The 24,831-nt window shown below is 47.9% G+C and overlaps 1 protein-coding gene across 3 annotated transcripts in view; it reads right to left on the reverse strand.

Annotated features, from left to right (window-relative positions):
- Nucleotides 1-2,755: 2,755 nt before the first annotated feature.
- kank1a (KN motif and ankyrin repeat domains 1a) overlaps nucleotides 2,756-24,831 on the reverse strand; it is a 49,298-nt gene continuing 27,222 nt past the window's right edge. For 2 of the 3 annotated variants that reach the window (XM_085476471.1, XM_085476470.1), the window contains 10 exons: nucleotides 11,986-14,643; nucleotides 9,903-10,067; nucleotides 7,519-7,615; nucleotides 7,086-7,304; nucleotides 6,882-6,969; nucleotides 6,489-6,708; nucleotides 4,970-5,112; nucleotides 3,916-4,116; nucleotides 3,689-3,787; nucleotides 2,756-3,542 (listed from right to left, as the gene is read on the reverse strand). In XM_085476471.1, coding sequence (XP_085332597.1) covers nucleotides 3,480-3,542; nucleotides 3,689-3,787; nucleotides 3,916-4,116; nucleotides 4,970-5,112; nucleotides 6,489-6,708; nucleotides 6,882-6,969; nucleotides 7,086-7,304; nucleotides 7,519-7,615; nucleotides 9,903-10,067; nucleotides 11,986-14,643 — 3,953 coding nt within the window. In that variant the 3' untranslated portion in view covers nucleotides 2,756-3,479. Of the gene's footprint in view, nucleotides 3,543-3,688; nucleotides 3,788-3,915; nucleotides 4,117-4,969; nucleotides 5,113-6,488; nucleotides 6,709-6,881; nucleotides 6,970-7,085; nucleotides 7,305-7,518; nucleotides 7,616-9,902; nucleotides 10,068-11,985; nucleotides 14,644-24,193; nucleotides 24,324-24,831 lie in introns of all 3 variants that reach the window. The other variant, XM_085476469.1, reaches the window with a different exon arrangement.

The raw sequence follows: 24,831 nt of genomic DNA on the forward strand, positions 1-24,831 counted from the left end.
TGTAAAATAAAATTACATGAGATAAATAAAAACCAAATAAAAGAAGAGTGTCATTTAATCATTAATTGAACAACTACTTCAATTAAAAGAGAAACCAAGTCTCACTGAGGTTAAAAGCCAAGGAATAAAAGTGGGTTTTAAGACGTGATTTAAAAGTGGACAGTGAAGGCGCCTCTCTAACGTGCATGGGCAAATTATTCCATAATTTAGGAGCCACGATAGAGAAGGCCCCGCCCCCTCTGAGCAGGAGCAGCTGGTCAGCTGACCTGAGAGACCGACAGGGTGTGTGGGGATGAAGAAGCTCAGAGAGGTAAGGCGGGGCAAGACTGTGAAGGCATTTAAAAACAAACATGAGAATTTTAATATTAACTCTAAAAGACACAGGCAGCCAGTGCAGAGAGGCCAGCACGGGGGTTATATGCTCTCTTTTTCAAGTTCCTGTTAGGAGTCGTGCAGCCGCATTTTGAACCAGCTGCAGACGTGACTGACTGACCCCCACATAAAGTGCGTTACAGTCGTCCAGGCGGGAAGAAATAAAAGCATGGATCACTGCTTCAAGGTGCTGCCTCGAAAGAAAAGATTTTACTCTTGCCAGTCGCCTTAAATGATAAAAACTGGACTTCACCACTGCTCTGATTTGGTTGTCCAATTTAAAATCACTGTCCAACTCAAAACCAAGGTCAGTAACAACAGGTTTAAAATAGACTTCCAGGGATCCTAAAACAACAGAGGAGGACTCAGAGGGTGATCTTCATCACAGGTGATCAGGCTTGGGTCAAATATTTAGAGAGAAAAATGGATCTGAAGCATCTGAGATGTTGGTCCAGCCATGACAGTAATGTCGGTGCCTGAACTCATCAAACCATCTTTAAACCTGGTTCTGTGTGGGAGGAGAGGAGCAGGGAAGACGTCAGCAGCCAAGGCCATTTAGGTCAGACTGAGCTTCATTCAGCCTCCAACTCATCAGTGTGTTAAACATCAGGGAGAGGTGTGTGGACGTTGGGTTTCAGGTCATCAGGGCCTTGTTGCGCTGCATTGAACCAAACTGCAGATAACTGCAAACAGAAATGTATGAAGGTAAGTGACCTCTTAAATTAAAGTGCAAATGAATCCTAAGATGATGGTTACCACAGCAACAGTAACAGAAAGAGCAGCTCAACAGCAGGCAGGTGCAGGTGAAAGCTAACTAACAGTGTGAAGCAGCAGCTGCAGGATCTGCTGCATGGTTTCATCATCTGTGATAAGAAATCAAATCTCTTATGAGTGTGAGCAGGTCGTTTCCTCACAGATTCAGAGCTTGTCAGCAGGGCAGATAAAACAGCACCGAGCCTCTACAGGGGGCATCCGGATTTGAACCGGAGACCTCAAATGCTCTACCACTGAGCTATGCCCCCCTCTGCTTGTGCTTTCAGGCAGAATCAGGCCTCTGTCTGAACAGTGCAGTAAAAGCAGAGCTCAGGTCAAACCTGCTGGCCCTTGATCATATTAACCTGGGTCATGAAGTCTCTTCATTTATTGTGTTTATCTCCCAAAGCTGGAAAACTCCAGCAGGTCCGAGTTGTTGAACACATCAAACATGTAACCGTCAGCTTATGGTCAGAAACAGCAGAACGGTTTAAACTCAGTAAAACAAAATGACCAAAATCTTAAAGTGAAAAGAACTTTTTGAAGCAGAATTTGCACGTGCTCACTTTGTTTCTTCTGCTCTGTGATTGGCTCGTTCTCGTTTTGATCCTGGTGGATAAACCTTAGTGAGTTGGCGGCGTGTCTTGAAAGCTGCTTTTCTAAATTAAAGCTGATATTTTTTGTACTGATTTGAATCGACCCCTGTGCACATGCTTTTTACGTAATGCTGATTTTCTTTAAGATGAAATAATAAAATATGTTCAAATGAAACCGTTGTTGCCATTTTTGGGCAACAACCCAGAAATGTTTGAACAAAGAGCCTCCAGACACCCCGGAATCAATGAAAATAGTTCAGGACATTTCTGAAATCAGAATACTTTATTAATCCCAAAGGAAATTAGGGATCGACTGATCGCCAAACTATAACTTTAAGGCTGCACTACACAAATATCCCACTGTGACATTGTCTCTGCATGAAGGAGCGCTGGACTCCTCAGACAGAAAAGCTTCTCGGTGCTGGACAGTGACAGCACCCACCAGAAGAGGTCAGACACTCAAGCCAGTCATGAAGTCCGTTGGTTCAGTCAGATACGTTCACACCAGCGTCCTGCTGGAGGTCATTTTGCTCTGGCAGTGCTCAGCATGTTCCTCTTTGCACCAAGGAGCACTTACTGGTCCCACTGATGGGTTATAGTCCTGTCCAGGTCTCCTGGAACGAGCTCCTTTTGTTTGCAGCAGTGGATTTGTTTTGGAGGAGCCAGACTTTAATTTTTAAAGTGGTCTTGAGCAACACTTCTGCAGCTTTCTGAAAGTCTTCAGGGTTTTTCTTTGGACTGTGTGATTTTTCCTCTCTAGTCCTGATACCTGAGGATCTTTTAAATTAAAAAAAAACCAAAAAAAAAAAACCCCCCACTGACGTATGAATCAATTAATCTCAGTATTTCCCCAGTTTTCTTGTAAAAGAGAAAAAAAAAGGTTGATCTGAGGACTTGTTTTTATGCCTTTTACTCCAACACTGACCTCCCTGCTGCTCATGAACCACGGTTTTGTTCACAGGTCAGTTTCTTCATTAACTGGTATGAAACCGTTCTGCAGAAACGTCGAGCGGTGAGAACAAACCCGACACGTCTGGATTCTTTAATTGGTGTTTATTGTTACATGGTAAAGTTTAAGGCACTTCAAATCTCACGTGAGCATGAAAGTCAGTACCTTGATGAAAACTAGAGAACTTATTTTACACAGAAGGAAACTGGAGTCAAACGACCACCGTATGTACAACGTAATACATCTCTGCATTAAAAACTATACTCTGATAAATATATAACCTCGTGGATTGTTAAGTAGTAAAAGGAAATATTCAAAATACTGTGATTCTTCTTTTTAAATAGATACAAATCATTTGTATAAAAGTAAAACTTCTCCAGTTTAGCTCACACCGACGTGACACCGGGATGTCGAGGCCAGCGGTATGTACAGGATGGCTGGATCGCGCTCCATCTCTGACGCTCGCAAACATAATTAAAAATAAAATCAAATGACGAGGGTTTGGTGCTCTTTATGATCAACACTGAGCATCAAGTAAAAAAAAAAAAAAAAGGCATATTTTAGTTTAAAGGTTGGTCTGAACTCCAGAGTTTGTGACTTTGGACACGTTTCAGCCAGTCTGTGAAGCACCAGCTGCTTACATTCATATTCAAAGGGCACTTTGGGCTCGTCGTGGAGGCAAATGTGCACATAGATCAAAGAAAATCCAGAAATCTCATTGGTTGGTTGGGTAAATCCAGCGATGGGTAAGGCGTCGTGCATGAGAACCAATAGCAGCGCAGGGTTTGTGGGCAGAGGAGAGGCTGGGTTTAATCAAACATGCCCCTCCGGGTCGGACTCGGGGACGTTTTTCTGCCGAGTCGAGGCGTTCCCTAAAACAAACAAACAAACAAACACACACACACACACACACACACACACACACACACACACACACACACCAGATTATTAGGAAGGAGGTTCTGAAATGTGTGACGAAGCTTCCATGATTTGGTGCAACATTAAAAGGACGACTCACTGGTGACTGGGCTTTGGAGAAGTTGACGTGAGCATAAAGCAGCACTGCGATGTCCTTGTGTCCCGCCTCCAGAGCTATGGACAGAGCGCTGCTCTCATCCTGGTGGAGCAAACAAAATAAGTCAGCATGACCAAAAGAACAGCATCTACACACCTGCAGTGCTTCTCTAATGTTTAGAAACCAGTGGGTCCAACATTACAGCAACAAAGTTCTTCTACACAACTCACACTGTCGCTGAGCGTGGCGTCACAGCCCGGCCGGGCCAGCAGCAGCTTGACGATCTCGACGTGGCCGTGCTCGCTGGCGCACATGAGCGCCGTCGAGCCCTCGTCGTCCTGGATGTTGACGTCGGCGCCGTGAGCCAGCAGAGCTCGAACCATGTCCATCCTGCCGTGACTGACCGCCAGCATCAGCCCTGTCTGGCCGGCCTGCGGCGGGGACAAAAGCACGGTGAGCAAACCCGACGCTTCCGGCCTCCACGCCGACGCGTTCGTGCAAATATCAACTCTGAACTAAAACGGTTTCATTAAATGGAGAGCTCTGATCACACAGCTGCCGTTTTCAATGAAGCCACACAAACATCCACAGTATCACAGCACAGCCAGTACAACTGTACGGTGGGCGGAGCCTGGGTGAAGCAACGATGCATGGTTCAGGTAAAGAAGGAACAATCATCCAGATGATTGATGTTACTGTTTATTCATGATCACAGGATGCAAACAATCCTTTTCTATATTTCAACATGTTTGAAAACTCTCTCAGAGGCAGTTCGACGTTGGTTTGTGTTCATCAGCACACATTGTGCCACAAACACACCGAGTGGCACCAGGTCAAAATCTCTCCAGCAGCTCTAAGAAGCTTTGTCTGGAAGCAGTCCACGCTAACGGGTCGTGTTCCCGCTGCATCGTTCCCAAACACGACTCCAGATCAAATGTTCAGTATTTCACAAACTTAAATTTGTCTCACTTTTAAAAGTCCAGGCGTTACCCTTCTCCACCACACGGTGTCACTAAAGTGCAATTTTCCCCCTTCAGCAGCTCCAGAGGTTTAAACTAAACTCTGTTTAAACTTCTGCAGGCAGTCGTTCATCGACTCATGTTTAGCTTCATTTGTGCATTTCTGATTTTTTCAGTAACGTTCCCGTTTCTGCTCCGTCCATCGTGCACGTTTCATTTCTGCTTTTGCTTCGTTTGCTTTTTAGAGCGACTCTGCTCTTGTCAGGCCATCGTGACCTTCGTATTACTGCTGCGACCTTTTGACCTCTGACCTCCTCTCACTGACCTGACTGGCGCGTGCGTTGACATCACCCTTGCCAAAGAGCTCCTCCACAATACGCATGTCCCTGGGCGTCTCCACGGCTGCGAGCGCGGCGAGCATGATGGGGGTGTATCCCGCCTTGTTCTGCTGGTTCACATTACACACGTCTGAAACACACACCAACACAGACAGTTTAAAACTTCCAGAAGGTTGGACAAAGACATTTTTGTCAGTGGTGGGTTGGGGGGGGGTCAGCCTGGACACTGACTCGTCACCGTCAGTCAACGACGTCACAGACGTGTCAGCATGTGACGCGTCTGTCAGTCGCTTCTCCTCGTGAATAAACAAAAAGGAAACACTCGAGTCGTACCGTCTGCTCCTCCTCACACTCTCTACAAGCTGAACACGCCAACATGGAGGGGGAAGAAACCCGTCAGAGGCCGGATGGGAGCGAAGCGAGCGGAGGCCTCAGCTAGAACTGGGACAGACAAAGGCTGCAATGGGAGGAGGGGGCGGAGACGGCGTCACGGACACAAGGACACAAAAGGCCGAGGAGACAAAAGGCCTTCAGAGCAGCGAGTGGCAGCGACCTCATCACAGTCTATTGAGCCTCCGCGGAGCTCGCTGTGTGGGAGCGTCAGCGAGGACGAGAAAACTTTCCTGTCTTGGAGCCCAAATGTGAGCGTCCGTGTCGTCTACGTGTTCTTGGTGACATTTAACTCACACGTGCAGATTTCCTGCCCGAGCTTTAAAATATATTTTCTCACAGGAAGATATGGAAATGCAAACAGACCGTTTCTAGTCCTGCTGACTGGAAGTCATATTACTGCCACCACGTTTAACCACTCTTTATTACAACTCTGAGTCCAAACAAGCCTCGAGCCTGAGAGGAAGGCGGAGGAGCTGGAGGAGCCCCCTCCTGCTGTGTGGAGACAGCACCAACCGAAGCCGTTTGTATCCTTGTATCCTCACTTTCAGTGTTTTCCTTCATCGTCTTCCAGCGTGAAGCCGTGTCCCGCCTGCATCTGTGGCTCTGCATCACGAGGTCACTCAGCTGCCTTTGTGTCAAACTATCAGATAATTATTTTGCTGTTAACAGCAGGAGCTGCGGGGACAGAGAGGGAGGATCCTCCTCGACTGTCAGGACGGAGGAAAAAGGAGGTGAAGCACGAGGAGAAACCAGGAGGACAAAAAGGTGAAATCTGACCATCGTGACATCTGAGACGTTTTATAGACAACAAATAAAGACTGCACGTCCCTCAACATGAACGTCTCACTGCTCTGTGCCCACATCAAGTTAAATAAAGTTTTTTTTAAGTTGAACTTCATCCTACCCGCAGCGCTCCACCAGTGAACGAGCCGAGGACTTACAGGATGGACAGACGGTCTGCTGTCTTCAGTTTTTACATTTAGAAAACAAACACAAACAAACAGTATAAATGGAGAAGAAGAAGCTGGAGGCGGGAGATGAAGCCCTCCCTCAGCAGCGCCTCTCCTGGGAGCCGATCGCTTCAAAGCCGCCTCGCACGAACGCAGCTCTCACCTGCATCCAGCAGCTTCTTCACCACCTGGAAGTTTGAGTGTGAAACGCTGTAGTGCAGCGCCGTGTTGCCGTTGCCGTCGGCCATGTTGACGATGTGGCGCAGCACGGCGGGAGAGAAGTCCGTGAAAGCTCCCAGGTAGTCCTCCACCATGGCCGCCACCGCCGCCTTCTGGCTGGACACGCGGAACCACTCGTGCTGCACCGTGTTGAGACAGCCTCTCTGCACAGACAGGAAGTGACCATCAGCACGCTGACAGGCAAATTTAGCCAAAGGCCCAGCTCTGGGTGCACAGTGGGCGTGTCACACTGAATCCACCGTGGTGACTGGTCAGCGCTGCGCTCCAAACCACGTTTCATGACATCGTTTAACAAACAGCTGATCAGATTCCTCACCAGGTCTTTGTTGGTCACAGCCTTGGAGTCACTGAGGTGCGACTTGAGAACGTCGCATGCAGCCAGCATCTTCTCGCTCAGCTCGTACCTTTGAGTCGAGGTCAAACAGACGTCATTCTTCTAATAGCTTCAGCCTCATCCTAACACAACTGATCAAATTTACAGACAGAAAAATATCATCATGATTTCATCTTCTTTACTCGCCTCTCTCTCGTCTCCTGCTTCTCTGAACTTTCCTCGTCATCCTTCTTGTCCACGTCCTCTGCTCCCTCGGGCTGGAACTCCTCCCTCGTGCTCTGCCCCTCCACTTTCTGGTATTCCTCCTTTCCTCCGTACCCCTCCTCCTCCTCCTCGTCCTCTTCGTCTGACCCAGAGGAGCTGCTGTCCTCTGAGCTGGAGTCGTCACTCGACGTAGTCTCGTATCTGCGCCACGAGGGGGCGACAGAGGTGCAGAAACAAAGATGTGAGTGCAGATCAGCAGCTCGGGTTTCATATTTGCGAACAACACTAACGAGCTCGTGAGGCTCGGCGTCGACGCAGCTGAGCACACGTGAGCCCTGCCACCTTTGACCTCAGCCAGGACACAAACACTGAAAAACTCTCACGCTGCAAACTTCTGATTAAAAACATTTCTCACCCTCCGTTCACCCCGACGAACTGCAGGTTCTTCTTCGTGCCGTTGGAGTCGGCTCGGCCGTCTTTCTTCTTCATGATGGATTTCAGGGTGCTCTGCCCTGCAGGAGACGCAGAACATCGTAAACCAGAGCCGACAACATGACACGTAATCCAGAATCAACTTAAACTCATCTGATAAATCGAACAGGCTGCTTTAAAACAGGGCTGTGTGTTTATCGTTAATAAAAAGCACCATGTAGGCGCGCTGTTATATCCAAACATGAATAGTTCATCGATACATAAAAAAGGAAACCCTTCATCATCACAATGTGACACAAAGTTCAACTTCAGGAAGCGATGAGGACGGAGCGAGGACGACGACAGAGCGACGACGACAGAGCAGCAACGAGGACGGAGTGACGACGATAGACGGAGCGACGGCACCGCCTGCGTCGTTTCCTCCTGTTGTCACTTTGATTTGCAGAATGCTTTTGTTTCCTGAGCGACAGAATCACGTTTAACTGCCGTCATGTGATGATTGTGTGTTCACATATTTTTGAACACTGCAGATATTCAGACGTCACTTATGAACAAAGATACGTTCCTCGTCAGGACTTCATCTCAAACAGACCCTCGTCACTAAATTAATAAACAATAAGATTAAATCAGATCTCTGACATCTTTAAGCTCCAGCTTCTATATTTCACCTCTGTTCATGAGCGCAGCGCCCCCTGTTGGAATCATGTTAAACAGCTGGACTATTTAGGCTCCCTTTTGTTTACAGCCGTGTGTGGCTGAGACAGTATTACAGGACTGTGACAGACACACTTATCTGGAGTTTATGCATCATTAAAATAAGACCATTTATGTTTCCGTTATTTATAGTGTGTAAGGTGAGACTTTTCGGAGTGCAAAGTGTTTTTCCTTCGTCGTTTCCGTCTCTTTCCCATGTTTCATCACGATCCTCCTCATAAAATCATCCCTCCAACTCTCCTCCTGCATAATTAACACACCATGTAACTAAATAGCCCATTGAGCTGGTTACAAAGAGCCGATAACGCCTGAATGCTCCACTAAAAGTTCTGACATGATCGAGAGCTTTGGCAGAGACGAAAGCAGCCATTAAGTGTCCGTCTCATCTGTCCGTGAGGCGCTGGAAGCCGACTCAAAGCCCGAAGTATCTCAGTCATTTTAAGTAGAGGCCTCGAAAACCGAAATACCAGCAGAGCGAGCCAGAAACACTCAGCACATCTGCCAGGACTTGCCTCCACCGAGGGGCCTCCTTAACGCCGCGGGGAGTTCATGCATCAGCATGTAGGAGCTGCATGTGTACACACAGGCGCGTGCGCTGCTCATTAGCAACAGAATCGTTCAGCACGCTTCCCGTGTTTTGACAGCTGGGAGTGAGAGTGGCGCGAGCCGCTCGTCGGGCCGATGACGGCGCTCGTGGTGGCGTTTCACACGTCACCTGGCGTCTGCGCGAGGTGACCTCCTACAGTCAGCTCAGGTGAGGTAACGCACACCTTACAGCAGCCGGGTTGTGAAAGAAGCGTTTGAATGTTCTGCTGAGGGGCCGTCTCTACAGCCAGCAGACCACTGCCTAAACATCTGGTCAGATAACTTAGGAAAACATCTGCGTCACGCTCCAGAGCCTCGCTCTTACTGTTCTGGCGCTCTGCTTCTGCACAGGAACAGGAACTGAAGCTGAAACAGTGACTTCAGCTCGCAGTGTTTATAACCCTGATAAATGGACTCGGGGGCCGAAGAAGGCAAATAAGATGTGTTTGACTCTCAAACTGAGCAACAGAGTCCAAAAAGCACGAGCTGACAATCTGATTCATGTTCCTGGGTCACAGAGCATCAGACATCAGCCCGTCTGCTGTGGAGGAAAAACCTTTGAATCATGTTAAGGTTCAGCACTTGACCATAAGACGTAGCAGTCAGGTGGGTGTGGCTGCAGCACCAAAATAAAACTGATTGAGCTAAAAGCAGAAGCAACACAGATCTGGGAGTCTATGATACTCGAAACCACCTTCAGCCTCCAGACCTCCATCTCAGAACCTGCAACCTCCACAGTCAGGACAGGGGTACATTTACACTGTCAGAGGCGTGGCCTGGAGCACTTTTGGCTGTCCAATTAGGATGAAGCTGTAGTATTTTATCAGGAAGTTCATTAGAAATAACGAGCAGGCGTCTGTGGGACGCCTCAGAGTCTCTGGACTAGCCAGACTTGTTAGCATTAGCTCAAAACTACCCACAAAACAAACAGAAACTTCAAGATGTTGATTCCAACTACAGACGGCAGTGGCAGGTCCATCTTTTATATGCAGCTTGTAAACTGCAGCACTCTTAAAATATTTAATATTGGAATAATAACAACAATGAGCTGTGTTGTTGCAGTCGCACCATGCAGCGCTGTAGACATCTGGAGGTCCATGCGGCTCTTCTGCTCGGCCGCACTGATCTGCTGCTGCGACGGCGTGTTCGCAGGCGTATCCGCTGCTGTGAGGTCAGGTGACTTCTCCACGTGCTTCGCCCCGACAGACGACAGCTGGAGCTGCTGACTGCTCTCTGACAAGGGGAACAAAAGAAAAGGTCAGGCAGGTTTAGACATTTTGAGCTCTGAACGTTCACTTTGTTACCGTCTGAAACGACAGAGCGCCACAGAGGCGAGGAGCGATTTGAGATCCAGTTTTCTAAATCAAGACAGTTTTTCACTCCTCTGATTTGAAGACGGCAGCATTCAGTAGGAAAAAGGCTCTTGGTGCTCCAAGGAGCAGCATCAGCCGTGACTTTAATGTAACTGTGTGCTGAATGTTGATGGCAGGAGTAAAGTCACAAGAACGGGATAAAAACAAAAGAGGAAACGTGTGATGACATCGCAAAAGAGGCCAGAAAGGAGCACAGAGTCGCCGCGTGCTCATCTGCAACAACGTGTGTTATGTAAGGGAGAAGGAGCCATGAATCAGCATCAGCAGGGAGCTGTTAGTGAAGGCAGGGCGGCCCGCAAAAACAACAAGTGGAAGAATGGTGCGACATTACTGCCTCCTGAAAGAAATGAGCTCATTGTTGGTTCAAGTCCAAAGGCCCTGCCACATTTTTCAGGGTCACAGATCAGCACAGCCTGTCTGATCCTATCAGGATTCTCTTTACACGTGTGTGACAACCCCACCCCCTAAACTCCAAACCAGCACCCACCCTTCAGTCCTGAACTACACCTTGATTCAGCTCATTAGAACACTGACATGCATACAAATGTGTCTGAGACGAGCAGCACTCCTCCAGGGCTGAAAAACCTGCAGTTCCTCTAATGACCACTTGAGGCAGTCCCCATAGACTCCCATGTTAAAACTTTAACTGTAGCTACTGCAAACTTCACATCACTCAGCTGAATGTCGACAGGTTTGTGCCGTCACAGCTGTCTGTAACCCGTTTAGGCCCATCGGAGCTTAAACGTAACATTTTTAAATCCTGGTAGAATTGCAACCACATAAGCTGGCGCACTTTTTTTGTATATGAAACTGGAGGAGTTGAAATTGCATAACATGCATTCAATTTTTTTCCAAATGGCTTTGCAAAAAAAAAACAAAAAAAAAAAAAAACAACAAAAAAAAAACAAAACATAAAAATCACTGCAACAACAAAAACATAATAATCCTGAAACACGCTTTGCCAATCTGATCAGCTGTTTGCAGCACTTCCTACATCAGCGCAAACCATCGCATGTTCACCATCACCTGTCAAAACCGGACGTGACGTCATGTTTTGGGGAAACGTAGTTTTTCCTTGCAGCGCCTCTCAAAGGTTTACTGGTGTTTATGCCTTTCTGTACAGTTTCTGGGAGGCTTAATTGACCTGTTGGAAGTAGATTCTCTTGATGCTGTTTTTTTAATAATAGTTATTTCGTTTTTCCTGCAGTTAATAAAAAAACATTGTGTATCTCAAAAATGAAACTATGAAGACACTTGAAATTTCTTTAAGTAGAAACATGTGTAAAAAAAAAAATAAAATCCTTTTTTTGTAGTTAATTGCACTTCTTTTGCAATATGTGTAGTTATTATGGATTTAATGCACACACATTATTAAAATTTGGGATATAACGTTTGTATTGCTGCATAGCAAGTTGAAATACTCCCAGAAATGCCTACAGCATGTAAAAATATAAAGATAAGCACGAGGTCTGTGCTGTAGTTTTGAGTGAAGGAGGCATTTCAGTATTTTATGAATTTGTTACTTTGCTTTCATACAAACGAAATAATAACTTTAAGTTTGGAGGAAATGCTCGCTTTCAAAATGGAGAAGCAAACATGAAGAGGATGAAATGGAAATCACATCATCTCTGTGACAGCGGAGCAAACTCCATCAGCTGAGGACGATCAAATGACACGATCGTTAGCTACAGAAGAGCCATTATCATAATGGGAGGAAAGCTCGAGTCGGTCTACATGTCAGACTCTAGTCTGATATAATAAATAAACAGTACCCTCACCTTCTTTTGACTCCGCCTGCAGCTTCAGGATGTCCTCGGCGCTCCCGTACTTCATGACTGAGTTGATGGATGACAGTGTGCTGACCAGCTGACTGTTGATGACCCCAAACTGGGACTGGGGCTGGCCGAATGCCTCCGCTAGCTCGGTATAGTTCTCGGCCAGCAGCATTTGCTGCTCCTGCAGCAGCTTCTGCACGCGCTCGATGTAATGGTCCAAGCTAACGCCACCGTGCGCCTGCAGGGCGGCCGGATCAGCGTGCACAGCGGCCGGCGCAGGCTTCACCTCTGCCGTCTCCTGGCTGCCGATGCTCGCCACAGACTCAGCCGGCTGGGAGGGGCCACATGCTATGTTTCTGGTTTTTAAACCAACCAGGAAATTCTCATGGACGCTCACTGGCCCCACCCCGCATTCTTTGGTTTTAGTTGAGCTCAATTTGCCGGGCAAGAGCTCCACGTCCGAGGTGGTTCCAACGGCGATCGAACGCATCTTTGCCGTTGAGTGAACGTCTTTGACGAGTCCTTCTCCGGCAGCGACGGTCCGGGTTTCTGTGACCACCGTGTTGGTTTGCTTATCTGATGTAACCGACTCCATGTGAGTGAATGAGTCTGAGAGGACAGCCTGCTTCGTGTTCGTGGACTTGTGTGCAACTTCTGCCTCAGTGCTGGTCTCCTGAGTCAGGAACTCAGGAGCCGCCGTGACTCCAGAGTCCACTTGACTGACACGGTCAGTCTCAGTTCCTTGTGACACCAGCGTCTTGATGGGACTAACGATCACATCCACCGAACAGTCTCCACAGCCCACGGATCTCTGCTCTTTGCTGGCTTCCATCGCGGGTTCACCGAGGGTCAAGCTGTCCACCAGCTCCTCTGTGTTCACTCCCACCTCACAAACGCTGAGCTCTACGCCTACCTGCCGATGGCACGTCTCCACGTGCCGTCCTACACACTGGTCAGACACCTCCATCTGTTCGTGCACCACCCACCGGTCCATGGGGATATCCGGTCCTGTGGCGACGCTGTGCACAGAAGGCTGACAGGACACTCCTCTAGTCAGAGTCTGTGGACTTTTAGCAGTGCTAACATGGCTGAATTCCAGATGTTCGCCCACTCCCTGGCTGCGTGTCTGGACTTTCGCCTCCACACAAGCGCTGTACATCTCCGGCCTGACCATCAAACCTTTGTCTGCTTTTTTCTTGTTTGACCCACCGGCAGCTTGGAGCTCCAGTTTCAGCTTGCCCATCTCCATCTGATGAGTGGTTTCTTTGAGCTGCACCTCCAGGCGGTAGATCTTCTCCTTCAGGGAGTCGATGGTCTGCTGCTGGAGCTCGATCTCTTTCTCAGCTTCGCTGCTCATGCCCAGCATGGCCTCGGTGACGCCAACTGCAGTGCTCCGGATTTCCAGCTGCTCTGTAGACACCCCCGCGTCCCGAAAACAGCGTTCCTTCTCTGGCTTTCTTTGGGTGGCTGGAAGATTATTCATATTTTGATCAGTAACTATGCCAACAGACTTTTGGTGGGCCTGGTTCTGCGTGAGGTTTTGAGGCTGATTTTCATTTGCGTTGTCCTTGGAAGTCTTCTCCAGTGCTTGGACCTCAGCAGCCAGGCGTCTGAACTCCTCCAGCCTCTGAGCGCTCTGCTCCTGGGCTTCTGGCTCGATGATGTGCAGCTCCGTTTCCTTTTGGATGGGGCCCGGGTTTTCCATTTGGTCAGCGCAGCCTACACTGTAGGAACGTTTGCGGAAGCCGCCAAGACCTTGACCTTTTGATTGAGCAGCCAACTGTCTTTTCTCCTCCTGCAGAACGGCAATCTTCACCTGCAGGATGGGAATGGTTTTCACCTGCTCTTCCAGCTCTTTCAGCTTCTTGAGCGCCACGACCATCTGCTCCCGGATTTGCTGCAGGTGTAACGGGCTGACGTTCGTTACCGGGGTAGCCACGCCAGAGCTCATGGGGCTGTGGCGGATGGAGCTGCCCCTGGATGGTGGGTAATAGGGGTTATACTCTCCGTTAGGGAGATGACCGTTGATGGGCAGAGTCTGATAGGTGTTGGGAGAGATCTGGCTTGTGCCTATGGAGCCAGAGTAGGAGGACAGCGAGCTGCTGGAGCCCATACCACCGAAGCTGGCGAGACGCCGGCGGGGCATCGGAGGCTCGCTTAGCGGCTGCAGAAGCGCACGCTCCTGCTCCAGCCGACGGCGGGTCTCCATGAGGGTCTTCTCCACTTGAGGGTTGTGCCGAGGGGCAAACCTGGGCGACGGCGGGGGGAGGAGCTGTTTCTGCTCTGCAATGCTTGAACACGGCTGATGCAGAGGCACCTCACAGGCTGCCCTGGAGAGGGTGGGGGTCAGCGGGGCAGCGGCCCTGTTGGTGAAGAAGACCGGGGACTGTTTGCCGTCACTGTTGGAGGAGGACAGCGAGTCTGTGGAGGTCCATTCAGCCTGAGCGCCGACCCCGCCAGTGCTGCCCCGAGGCACCGCCGAGGGTTTGGCCACTTTGGGCTTCCTCTGGATACTCAGCTTCTTAATAGTGTTGCCCCTCTCGATGTCGTCAACATACTTGAGGAAGTCCAGGTCTAACTGGTAACCATAAGGAGTTTCAACATAGTAGGGGGCCTCAGAGTCCTTCTCGTCTTCTGTGCTTGGGCATCTTTGTCCTCTTTCTGTAAGAGAGACCACAAAAATGTATTAGTGTCGCTTTAATGCTGGAAACAGACCGATTTATAGACTCGTACATACTGAGAGGATCTACTGAGCAAGTCTGTGACAGTGTGAGAGTCAGGAAAATCATTTATCCTGTTAATTTGAGACATAAAATCACAATAATCCCACTCTTACATATACATAGATCTATGCACATTTTATTCAGCCACATGGTAAAAACAGGAGGAGGAAAATAAAGAGGACAAATCCACAAATCCCAACAGCTTCATCTGATCCGACTCTTAACGTGCAGGTATTTTCTTTGTTTACACAGAGTTAGTCTAATGCTCGCAGCACGCTGCCGGCACCTCTGGCCACAGACGGTCGTCATCATTTGACAGAGCGAGTACAAACATCTCAAATTTCTCACATCTCTGCGTCTCACATAGTTTGGGTCCAACTAAAACATTATCTGCCAAAATAATTAGCACTCAGGCTTTTCCACAAAAGCGGCAGGAGATTTAAAACAAAATTAATCTGTCAAAGTCGGCTCACCGAGGTGTGACGAAACCAAAGGTTCAAAGCTGTGACACAAACAGACCGTCGCTTCCAAAGCTCACATAAGAAAGAAGGCAAAGGGCTCTGAGAGGCGACGTCAATATTCCCTCGTTCAAAATCCATCCAGTGTCCACGTTTTAGCTGTTACAGGCAGAAGTGACCACGAGCTATCACCCAGTTAAAAGAGCAGCTACGGGCCAATCAAAGCTGCTTAAATCAAAGTCCAAACTCCAACACTTCCAGCTGAAAATGCCCTCCGTCACAGCCAGGCCGCCGCATTCACACCGCGTTGGCTAAATACAGAGGCTTGTTCTTGGTATGCCTGGAACTCTCAGTGACTAAAGCAAACACAGGCTGGAAATAAACAGCCCTGCTCTTCCCTTCCAGTCCGCCCAGCTCCTTTCCATTCAGCAACAGGAGGAGGGAACTACAGGGATAAGCCTGCTGCTAAAACCTCTGCATGTGTTGCTCAAACTTCACTCACCGCACACCAGCAGCTCTTTAACTGGACGTTTCCTCCTCTGCTCCTCTCGGCTTCACATTCACGGCTCTGTGCTGGGATCGCAACTACGCCTTCTCCTCACTCTGTGCTCGCTTTCACAATCCTCTCTCCACACGGGACATAAAAAGCTCCACTATTGGTGTAAACTACACGCAGCGCTGCTCTGGTGCACCATTGGACAGCTGCTTCCTCCAATCGTGTGAGGCTAGAGCCGGGCGCTTCCCTTCCTAAATAAGAGTCCTGTTATGCATGGAGGGGAGGTGAACCCACAACAATAACAGTCTGTTCTTGACACCAGTCACACTTTTACACTGGTCTATGCTCCATGATACAAAGACTCATCCGTGACTTACAGTCAGTTTGTGTCCACGCCTTTATTTTCAGAAGTTACCTTCGTTTTTCTACCAGGTAAAGAAAACTGAGGGGAAACACCTGAGTGCACGTACACACACACACACACACACACGGAGTGACCTGGTACGTGCACGGCTAAATTTACCCCTCAGTGTTCAGCCTGTGATGACAACACTGCATGGATTCCAGTTCACTTCCATTTCTATGGCACCAAATCACAGCAGCAGTCGCTTCAAGGCGCTTTATGCTGTAAGGTAAAGACTTTATTTAAATCATGCTGTGTCACAATTTTAAACTAGTCTGCACTCCTGACAGTTGTTTGGGGGGGGAAAAGCCAGTTTCCTCGTGTTTTCTGATTTTTTGTTTTTGTGAGTCGAGCGTCTGACAGCTCCGTCTGCAGACAAAGCCCCGGCTGTTTTCTGCTGCCCTGAGAGTCACGTCCCGTTTTTCCCCCTGGTATAAATATTCTGAGCGCACAGTCACGGTCTTGTGCTGTCTGGTTTGGAGGAGTCCCCCTGTGGCACGAGCGCCAACCGGCCGTGTCGCATGTGACGGGCGGCTCTGTGGCACGGACACTCCGAACAGCTGAGCGATGACCTCATCAGCTGACAACTGATGGGGTCGGGCAGCAGGACAGCGAGAAGAGCCCGGGCGTCTGCTGCAGCTAGCAGCTGTGAGCTCGTCAGTCTGAGGGGTCACATGACAGTTAGCACAGCGAGGCTGCTGGACTTCATCTCCCTTCTTACAGACCACGTCTTCAGCCCTGCCTAAAGCCGTTTGCACAGCCATGAAAAGGAGGCATTATTCTGTTCCCCAAACTGAGCTGCACCAGTGTGACCAAGCCCTCGAAAACAGGACCTGCAAACTTCCCTCTTTACCTGCCTCAGCAGCCAATGAGAGGAGAGAGAAAAGCACATTTCTGGTTACAATTTGGTCATAAAATTATTTTCTCATTTTCCCCTGAACATCCTGGATGTTAAAACACCACATTACTGTTGTTTAGTGTATCCGGCCTGATGGTGGAATCGACCTTCTTGCTGTGAGGAAACAGTGCTGCTGTACGAGTTTTTAATTTAGCAAATTTAGGGACTCATCATACTTCCTCTCTTTTCCACCTCATTTTCTGCTCTTGCTCCAAAGCTCACAGCTCAGCCTGTTCGTGTGGGAATTTCAGCCTCGTTCTTTCAGCTGTGACCAGGTGGGTTTAACGCTCTGCTTCCAAGTGCAGAACAAACATACAAACAACTGAAATCATTATTTGAGGGTCCAAAAGTGCTTTAATCAGCTGATGAAGATAAGCCGTTTCCTCAGGTGATAATCATCTGACACTTTTTACAGAAAGTCTAATCGTCTCTGAACTCAAACCATTAATAAGCTGAGCTCCAGTATAAACAGCTGGTTTTTAATCGTTTAGTTTCAGGGGGATACATGTTTTTTTCTTACCCATCCAAGGACATTAAGACCAAATACAGCTATGAGCATGTGCACCGTGTATTAATAAAAGACAGAATAAACAAAAATGCCTCTTTTAGTCAAAGTCGTCCAGCGGAGCAGAGTTTTAGTTTTGACCACACAGTTCCCGGCTTTGTTCTACTTCCCTCAGATATTCAAATATTTCTGCCTAATTATCAAAGGTGAGCCATATGTACAAGCTCACAATGAGGACTCGCAGCTCAAGCAGAAACTTGCTTCAGAGTCAAACACCAGTTCCTCACACGTCCCTCTGCAGCCAAACTCAGCAGCACGCACCGTCGGTAACACGTTTCAGTCGTTTCCATGTCCACAGACACGTGAGCCACGTAAAACACCCCGAACTGTGTCTGAGCTTTTCTCTGCTTCTCCAATCAGCTGCTGAAAATGTCCAGCCTTCATTCATTCACGCCGCTCAAGCTCTCCGTGTTTGCTCTTAAAATATGGGACTGCAGGCCGGCCCGGGCCCCGATGTTGACGCTCTGAAGAAAAATATACAAGCGGGGCCGTGCTTATTTTACAGCGGCTCTGTAAAAGTTTAAATTTAGAGCTGACGAAAGCCTTTTAATTCCACAGCGCCATCAGACGCTGAATAAATGAGGCTACTGGGCTAAATGTGTCTGCCAGCTGTTTGTTAACCAGAGAAATTCAAGCCAAACTACCTGCTTTTACACACACACACACACACACACACACACTTTAATTACCAGTTACAGAAGGTTACATCTCACCTTAGAGCACAGTTCCTCATCAGTCTGTGGACAGTTAGGGTGTCAGTAATCTTTAACTACATGTTTTAAATGTGTACGACCGGCCTGGAGTTAAAGCTGTTATGATCTGATAACATGTGCACTTAGGTGTGGTCCAAGACAACAACATTACGACCCACGCGTGGGGCGATCCGGGGATATTAGGATAAATGAGTGAACTGCTCGTTAGTGATGGTAGACAAAATGAGTTTAGGCCCAACTACAAAGCACTGGGCCTTGTGAATATCTGAGAGACGCCGACATCCACAGAAGAAAACACTGGAGTGTTCAGATCTGAGCAAACTGCCCTTTTATTTAGATTTTAATCTTATCGGTTCTGCCCAACAGCTCACGTTCAATTTAAGTTCCTGCTCAAAAGGGATCGAGTCTCCAGTGTTCTAAGATCTTTAGTGACGCTCCAAAAAGTCCTGAAATAACAAAGAAAACAAACTTGTTTGGGAACACCCGTTTCACTGTTGGTACCTCACGTGTACATATTTACCAGTATCCAGTATGCACACGCTGCTTCTGGGTCTGAAAAGTGAAGTGTGCCTTTAACCTGTATTTTTTTGGCCTTTATCAGACAGGAAAGTGGAGACAGGGTGGCAGGAAGCCGTGCAGATAATGGTCTGGGATGGAGCCCAGCCGCACGATGAGGCTGGAGTCTTCAGGTTTGTAGCTCACCTGTGTGCACAGGTACTGACCTAATTAATTAATGGCCACCAGGAGGCGGAACCTGTGGTTGCAAAGAGACTAAACGCCCTGCAGCAGGGGTGGGAAACTCCAGGCATGTTGAGGAGGTAATTCAGCCATTTAATCAGCTGTGTTGGGTCAAAAACAGCTAAAGCCTGCAGGACACCGGCGCTCGAGGCCTGGAGCTGGAGGAAACGAGCAGGTAACGTCACAGCACACCCGTCACATGACCCGTTCCAGTCGTATCCAGTTTCTTTCCTCAGGCCGTCGCTCTGACCAACACTTAGACACTCACATAGTGTCTGTACTTAAACAGCCCCCATACCTGCTGCCAAATCAAAGCATGCTATATAGTCGAGTCCTTGTGCGCTTACTGTATACATGTGTAACATTATCAAACCCTTATAACTCCATAATTTATCCCAACATCTTTGCACCAGTGCACTTATGTGCTACACGTGCCATTATCGTCTGTGATGTTGAGTTTGTCAGCGTTGCCTGTCGTCTGTTTGTTTACCTACACTGTGAGCAAAGAAAAGACTGCAGCCCAATTCCAAGCATGTGTCCACACAGTCTGTCTATAACGTTGATTTTGCAATAATTAACCTTTAACACAACCATCACTACCAACAGCATCCAGGAGAAACACTGAAAGACTCGTGAAATGCTTGAAAGAAGTGAAAGTGAACTCAGGGCTGTTCAGGATGTGCAGAGAAAAACTTGCAAACTCATTGGAAGTGCAGGGCTGTGCTCCGGCATAGCTGTGAGAGCCAAACATGATGCAAGCGCCTGGGTGGAGCAGCCTCCACCCGCCCGACGGCACAGAAACAGCTCTGATTTTACCCCTTCAGAAGACGAAACACTCGAGTTTGCTCAAAATGAGCTTCATACCAAAGTTTTGCGCTTTTCCTTATGAGGACTTGAATTCGGTCCCCACAACATGAGTAACACACAGACACACACGGAGCCTGGTATTTCCTGGCTCTGCCCGTGAGCCTAATTACTCCCAAGAAAAATAGAGCCAACGTTTGATCAACGCTGCAGCAGTTCAACACAACAAAGGCAAGACGCGTCCGTCCTCATCTGAACCCAGAACAAGACAAAAACACAAAGAGTCCATTAAAGCTGCACATTAGCTGCACGCAGGCCGGTCCGCTCGACTGTGGGCTTCTTCCAGGAACTCGCGGGGTCGCGCCAGACGCAGCTGCCAAATTCAACAATGATGATGCAGACCGAGGGAAATGTTTGGGCTTCCTCTGCAAACACTGAGGCACTTTGAAAAAATGTGCCCCTCTCTGGATTTTCTCATAGATGGTCAAGAAAAACATCAACGACAGTGTGCGGGCTGCTTCAAGTCAACCGACACGTAAATGTGATGATCCAGTTTCAGTTTGTATGGCTACGAGACGGTCGGAGTTAACAGGTTTGTGTTTTTGTTAAATACTTCTCCAGATATATTCAGTAACATGTTTTCACTGAGGCACAGATGTGTTTACTACACACATCTTTGGTTTAGTGAGTTAAACATACCAGCGTTTCATAATTAGCTGGTGGGACCATCGGTTTGGGTGTAAACTTATGAATGAATGTCACAGTTTAACGTCATGGTTACATTTTATTTTTAATTCAAGTTTAGGAAACTTTGTAATCTATGAGAGAAAATCCCAACAATCAAACGATCCTCTGAGCAGAACACGGGAAGAGCTGAAAGGAAGAACTCCCTTTTAACAGGAAGTGCCATCAAACGGAACGAGGCTCAGGAAGGCTCGGCACAGCCACCTCCTTGGACCTCCTCCTTTGAAAGAGGAGTGAAAGAAGCCATCTAGGTCTACTGTGAATGACCATCTTTGAACAGAGGGTGGGGCTTACGACACCAACTGTCTGCCATCTATGATCCAGTTTTGAGATCCTTTCCCTTAATGCCCACTCACATCCTGGGCCATCTGACCCCAGTAAATCAGACGATAGGGTGGGGTTGGGTTTCACAATGATCAATTTCACAAGGTTTCACCTGAAACCCTGGCTGATTGTGACCCACACCCGTATTCACACCTCGGCTCGTGTGATTAGGTAGAGGATCAATAGGGGGTCCATGACCCTCACAGGGACGCTCCCACAGGGCTTAAATCTGGGACGCTCCACCATTTGACCTTAGAACTGAAGAAGCTTCTCGGATGAAACGTCTTCAGGGAAACTTAAAGTCCAGACGCTTTTCTTTCCAAGCTCCTTCGACTACGATGACCTGGATGACTGAGAACCTTCAGTCGCCTCCTTGGTGCTCGTGTACATTTCATAAAACTACTGAAACACCATTTTCAGCAGGAGACTCATTGAAGTGTACGTAATAGTTTGGCTGATCTAGTGTGGCTGGTTTCTCACTTCTTGGTGCAAAAGAGTAACAAATGTATGCGACTGCCTTTGCTTCTGGAGCTGCAGTCACAGACAAACCTTTAAAGGAAACAAAAGGGTGACAGATGAACCTGCCATCATAACTTGGAAATGAGATAAATTCATATGAAACTCTGCACATTAAACAGGATTCTGCTCATTAAGATTTAGGACTGGATTTGTGTCTTTTAAAGATACGAGGGAAGCTTCCTGACTGCAAACGCATTAACTGATGCAACTTATGAGTGAGAGGAATCTGAATCACTGCACTGTGCTGCTTGACTGTGGAGGCGCATGCAGATAACAACAATGAAGTGATTAATGCTCAGAGAGACACGACCACACTTGGCACATCGGTGCTGTTGTGTAAAGACAGTAAGGGTCTGGAGCAGCCAGCTCCAGAGAGAGAAACAAACAACATTTACAAAGACGCAGCGTCCCGCCCCCTCCGGCTCACATCATTATCAACTCGAAGCTCTTACACAAACAGGAAAGTGACTGAAAGCTACCATGGGGGAGGTTTAAAAGGGCAGCTGGGTCCATTACTGCTACTGAAACAAAACCACTTCTGTGGGTTTACAGGAGCTGCAGGGAGTGGCCTCACTGGCCTGATGGCCACCGCGGTGTCCCCGTGCCGACCGGTGCCACTGAAGACCAGTCAGACCCATAATGGTCTGCTCCGAGAGACAACCCGGGGCTGGACCAGGATCTGAGTTTCAGGAGTAACACTTCACACTGCCCGATGTCAGCTTTGTGCAGAATATAAAATGATCACATCCTGAGTGTTTTCACTCCCCACTGGTCTAAAATAAATCAGGCCAACATTTTTGAGGAGAAGTATTTTAAGACTGTGGGATCAGTCCTGCAAACAGTGCTGGAGTCGCATTAAAGTCTGCTGAGGTTTTGTTTGGAAGAAATGTGCTTAATGGTTTGTTGCTCAATGCGCTGAGGCGTCCCACATCTGGCATTTATTCCAATCTGAGAGAAGCTTCATTCTCGAGCTTCAGATATGTAAGATGCATGCAGCACTCCAGTTTAAATATTACTGTTCAATGACTTTGGTTACAATTCTTCAAACAGTTGAAAACATGCAGCTTTTCAACTGTTTGTTTTGTGTTTTGGTTTTGTAGATTTTTGTAAGTCTGCACTTTCACCTCCTCTGATAGCTCAGACTCCCCCCTTCACACTGTAGCTGCTTTAGTTCAGCTCAAGCCAAGATGATAAGACAGGCTGAAAACAGGAAGTCTGGTGAGGAACAACAAATCCTTCTCAAAATTCAACAAGTGCAACATTTTCCACGTATCAGTTGTAATTTTTTACCATGATTGAGCAGCCCTGGATCACAGATCGACATTCTTCCCAAAGCACATCACCCACCTCGACAATAAAAGGTTAAACATCACCATCTGCTCTGCATTCTTTCACCGCGTCTGCCTGCTGACCACCAACACGACAGAGAGGCTATTTGTACGACGAGGAGTTCAGCGGTCTGAGGGTTCCTCGGGACAAACTTATTGTCGATGTGGCCACTGAAGCTCAGACTTTATCATGTTGAGAAACACAAGCAGAGTGGAGTGGTGATGGCAGACTGACACTCAGGACGGCGCTCCTGAAGCACCCGACCTGCATGCTGCACATTCCAGCAGGGATTTGGAAGCAAGAAGCTTCACGCTCTCCCGTTAGTCTACACAGGAATGAGAGCGCACACGTGTGTGTGTGTGTGTGTTTTCATACTGAAGTGCCAAAATTCTCTCTCCGTCAGAACTCTTTGCCCTTTGTGCTTCAGATATCACTGAATCTGGTTCGAGCCAAGATTATGATTATTCATTAAAAATATACTGTGGAATAAGGTTGGGCGATTTATTTATTTGTCCACGAGTAAGTTTGCTAATAATGATGAGCTAATAGAAGCAGTCAACAGAAAAAAATAAAACAAATAATAGCGCTGTTTTAACAGCACCCTCTTTCAGAAGCTGGTGATAGCCTAGCATACTCAGCTGGATGGTGGACACGTGCACGCTCGCCTCATTGGGGATTGGGAATTGCATCTGCAACCGGAAGGTCGCCGGTTCGATCCCCGGGCTCTCTGTCCTGGTCGCTGTGTCCTTGGGCAAGACACTTTACCCTACTTGCCTACTGGTGTTGGCCAGAGGGGCCGATGGCGCGATATGGCAGCCTCGCTTCTGTCAGTCTGCCCCAGGGCAGCTGTGGCTACACCTGTAGCTGCCTCCACCAGTGTGTGAATGTGAGAGTGAATGAATAGTGGCATTGTAAAGCGCTTTGGGTGTCTAGAAAAGCGCTATATAAATCCACTCCATTATTATCATCATCATGTTCTTCCTGACGTCATACAGAGCCAAGAGTAAAGGAAAATAAAAACAAACTTTTGATCATAGGGACCCTCTGCTGATATGTTGAAACACCCACCACAGTGCATGTGAGCTCACACTTACTCACACAGCTGTTAGAGGCTGTTCAGTGTTTGAATGTTTGAATACAAGTTTGCACAAACAGCGTGTGAAGATGTTAAACTCTTGTCTCGAGGTCTGAAAAGTTACTGGATGACTTGACTAAAATTACTTCTTGCAACTCATGGTGTTTGTGTCTAAAGAGCCGGAGCCAAGACCTTAAATATACTAGCATGACTTAAGCTTGAAACTGGACCCCTAATCCCACTTCAGTCCCATTGTACCCCTGCCCACCAACGCCCAGAGAGCACATCTTAGTCACGGAGGCAGCCTGTAACCTTTAGACATGCAGGGACGCATTTAACCAGCGTCTCCCTCAAACTGCTCTGCAATGAAATAAGGTCAAAGACATCCCTGCAAGAATCTCACACTCACACACACACGTTACCTGGGCCATTGCCGTTCACGTGCACGGTTTGAGCCATGGGTGCAGCTGCGTGCTCTCAGTCCAACAACAAGACTCAGTGCCGTCATGCAACTGCCATGCAGCAAGTCCAGATTACCATGCAACCTGCAACCTGAGACAGAACACAAAGGAATACAGTTAGTGACGCACACAGGTGAGCAACAATTAGTGAGAAACAACACAAGGCAACCTTTCAAAGATTAAAAAGTGTCAGTAAAGGAGGTCACTTTGTCCCAGCGGTCAGACTGGTTCCTTTTTAAAGTTCACATGAGAACAGAGCGCTGGCTTTCTGACCTCCAGTGTAACTTGAAATATGTGAAGTGTGAGTGCACGTATTTTGACCTTTTGTTAAGCGTGTCTTTGTGGGAGCTGAAGCCCGGCCGGCCTCCGCTCCTTCACAGGTGTGTTTGCATCCTGACATTTCGAAGCACAGAGGTCCTGTGTGCAGTCGCCTGCTCATCATCATCAATGGACACATTATGAGCAACAAAACAAAAGAGCCGTTGTCATCTTATAAGAAGCTGCAAATATAAGACGAAAACTGGAGTCAGTAGGCCGGGGGGGGCGGGTCAGGTCTCGAGGAGCACAGATGTAGACGAGGTTCGATACAGCTGAAACCT

The sequence above is a fragment of the Copadichromis virginalis genome, linkage group LG12 (assembly GCF_057382275.1).
Source record: "Copadichromis virginalis isolate Kocher_CV1m ecotype Utaka linkage group LG12, C_Virginalis_male_GT1.1, whole genome shotgun sequence".
Classification (NCBI taxonomy): Eukaryota; Metazoa; Chordata; class Actinopteri; order Cichliformes; family Cichlidae; genus Copadichromis; species Copadichromis virginalis.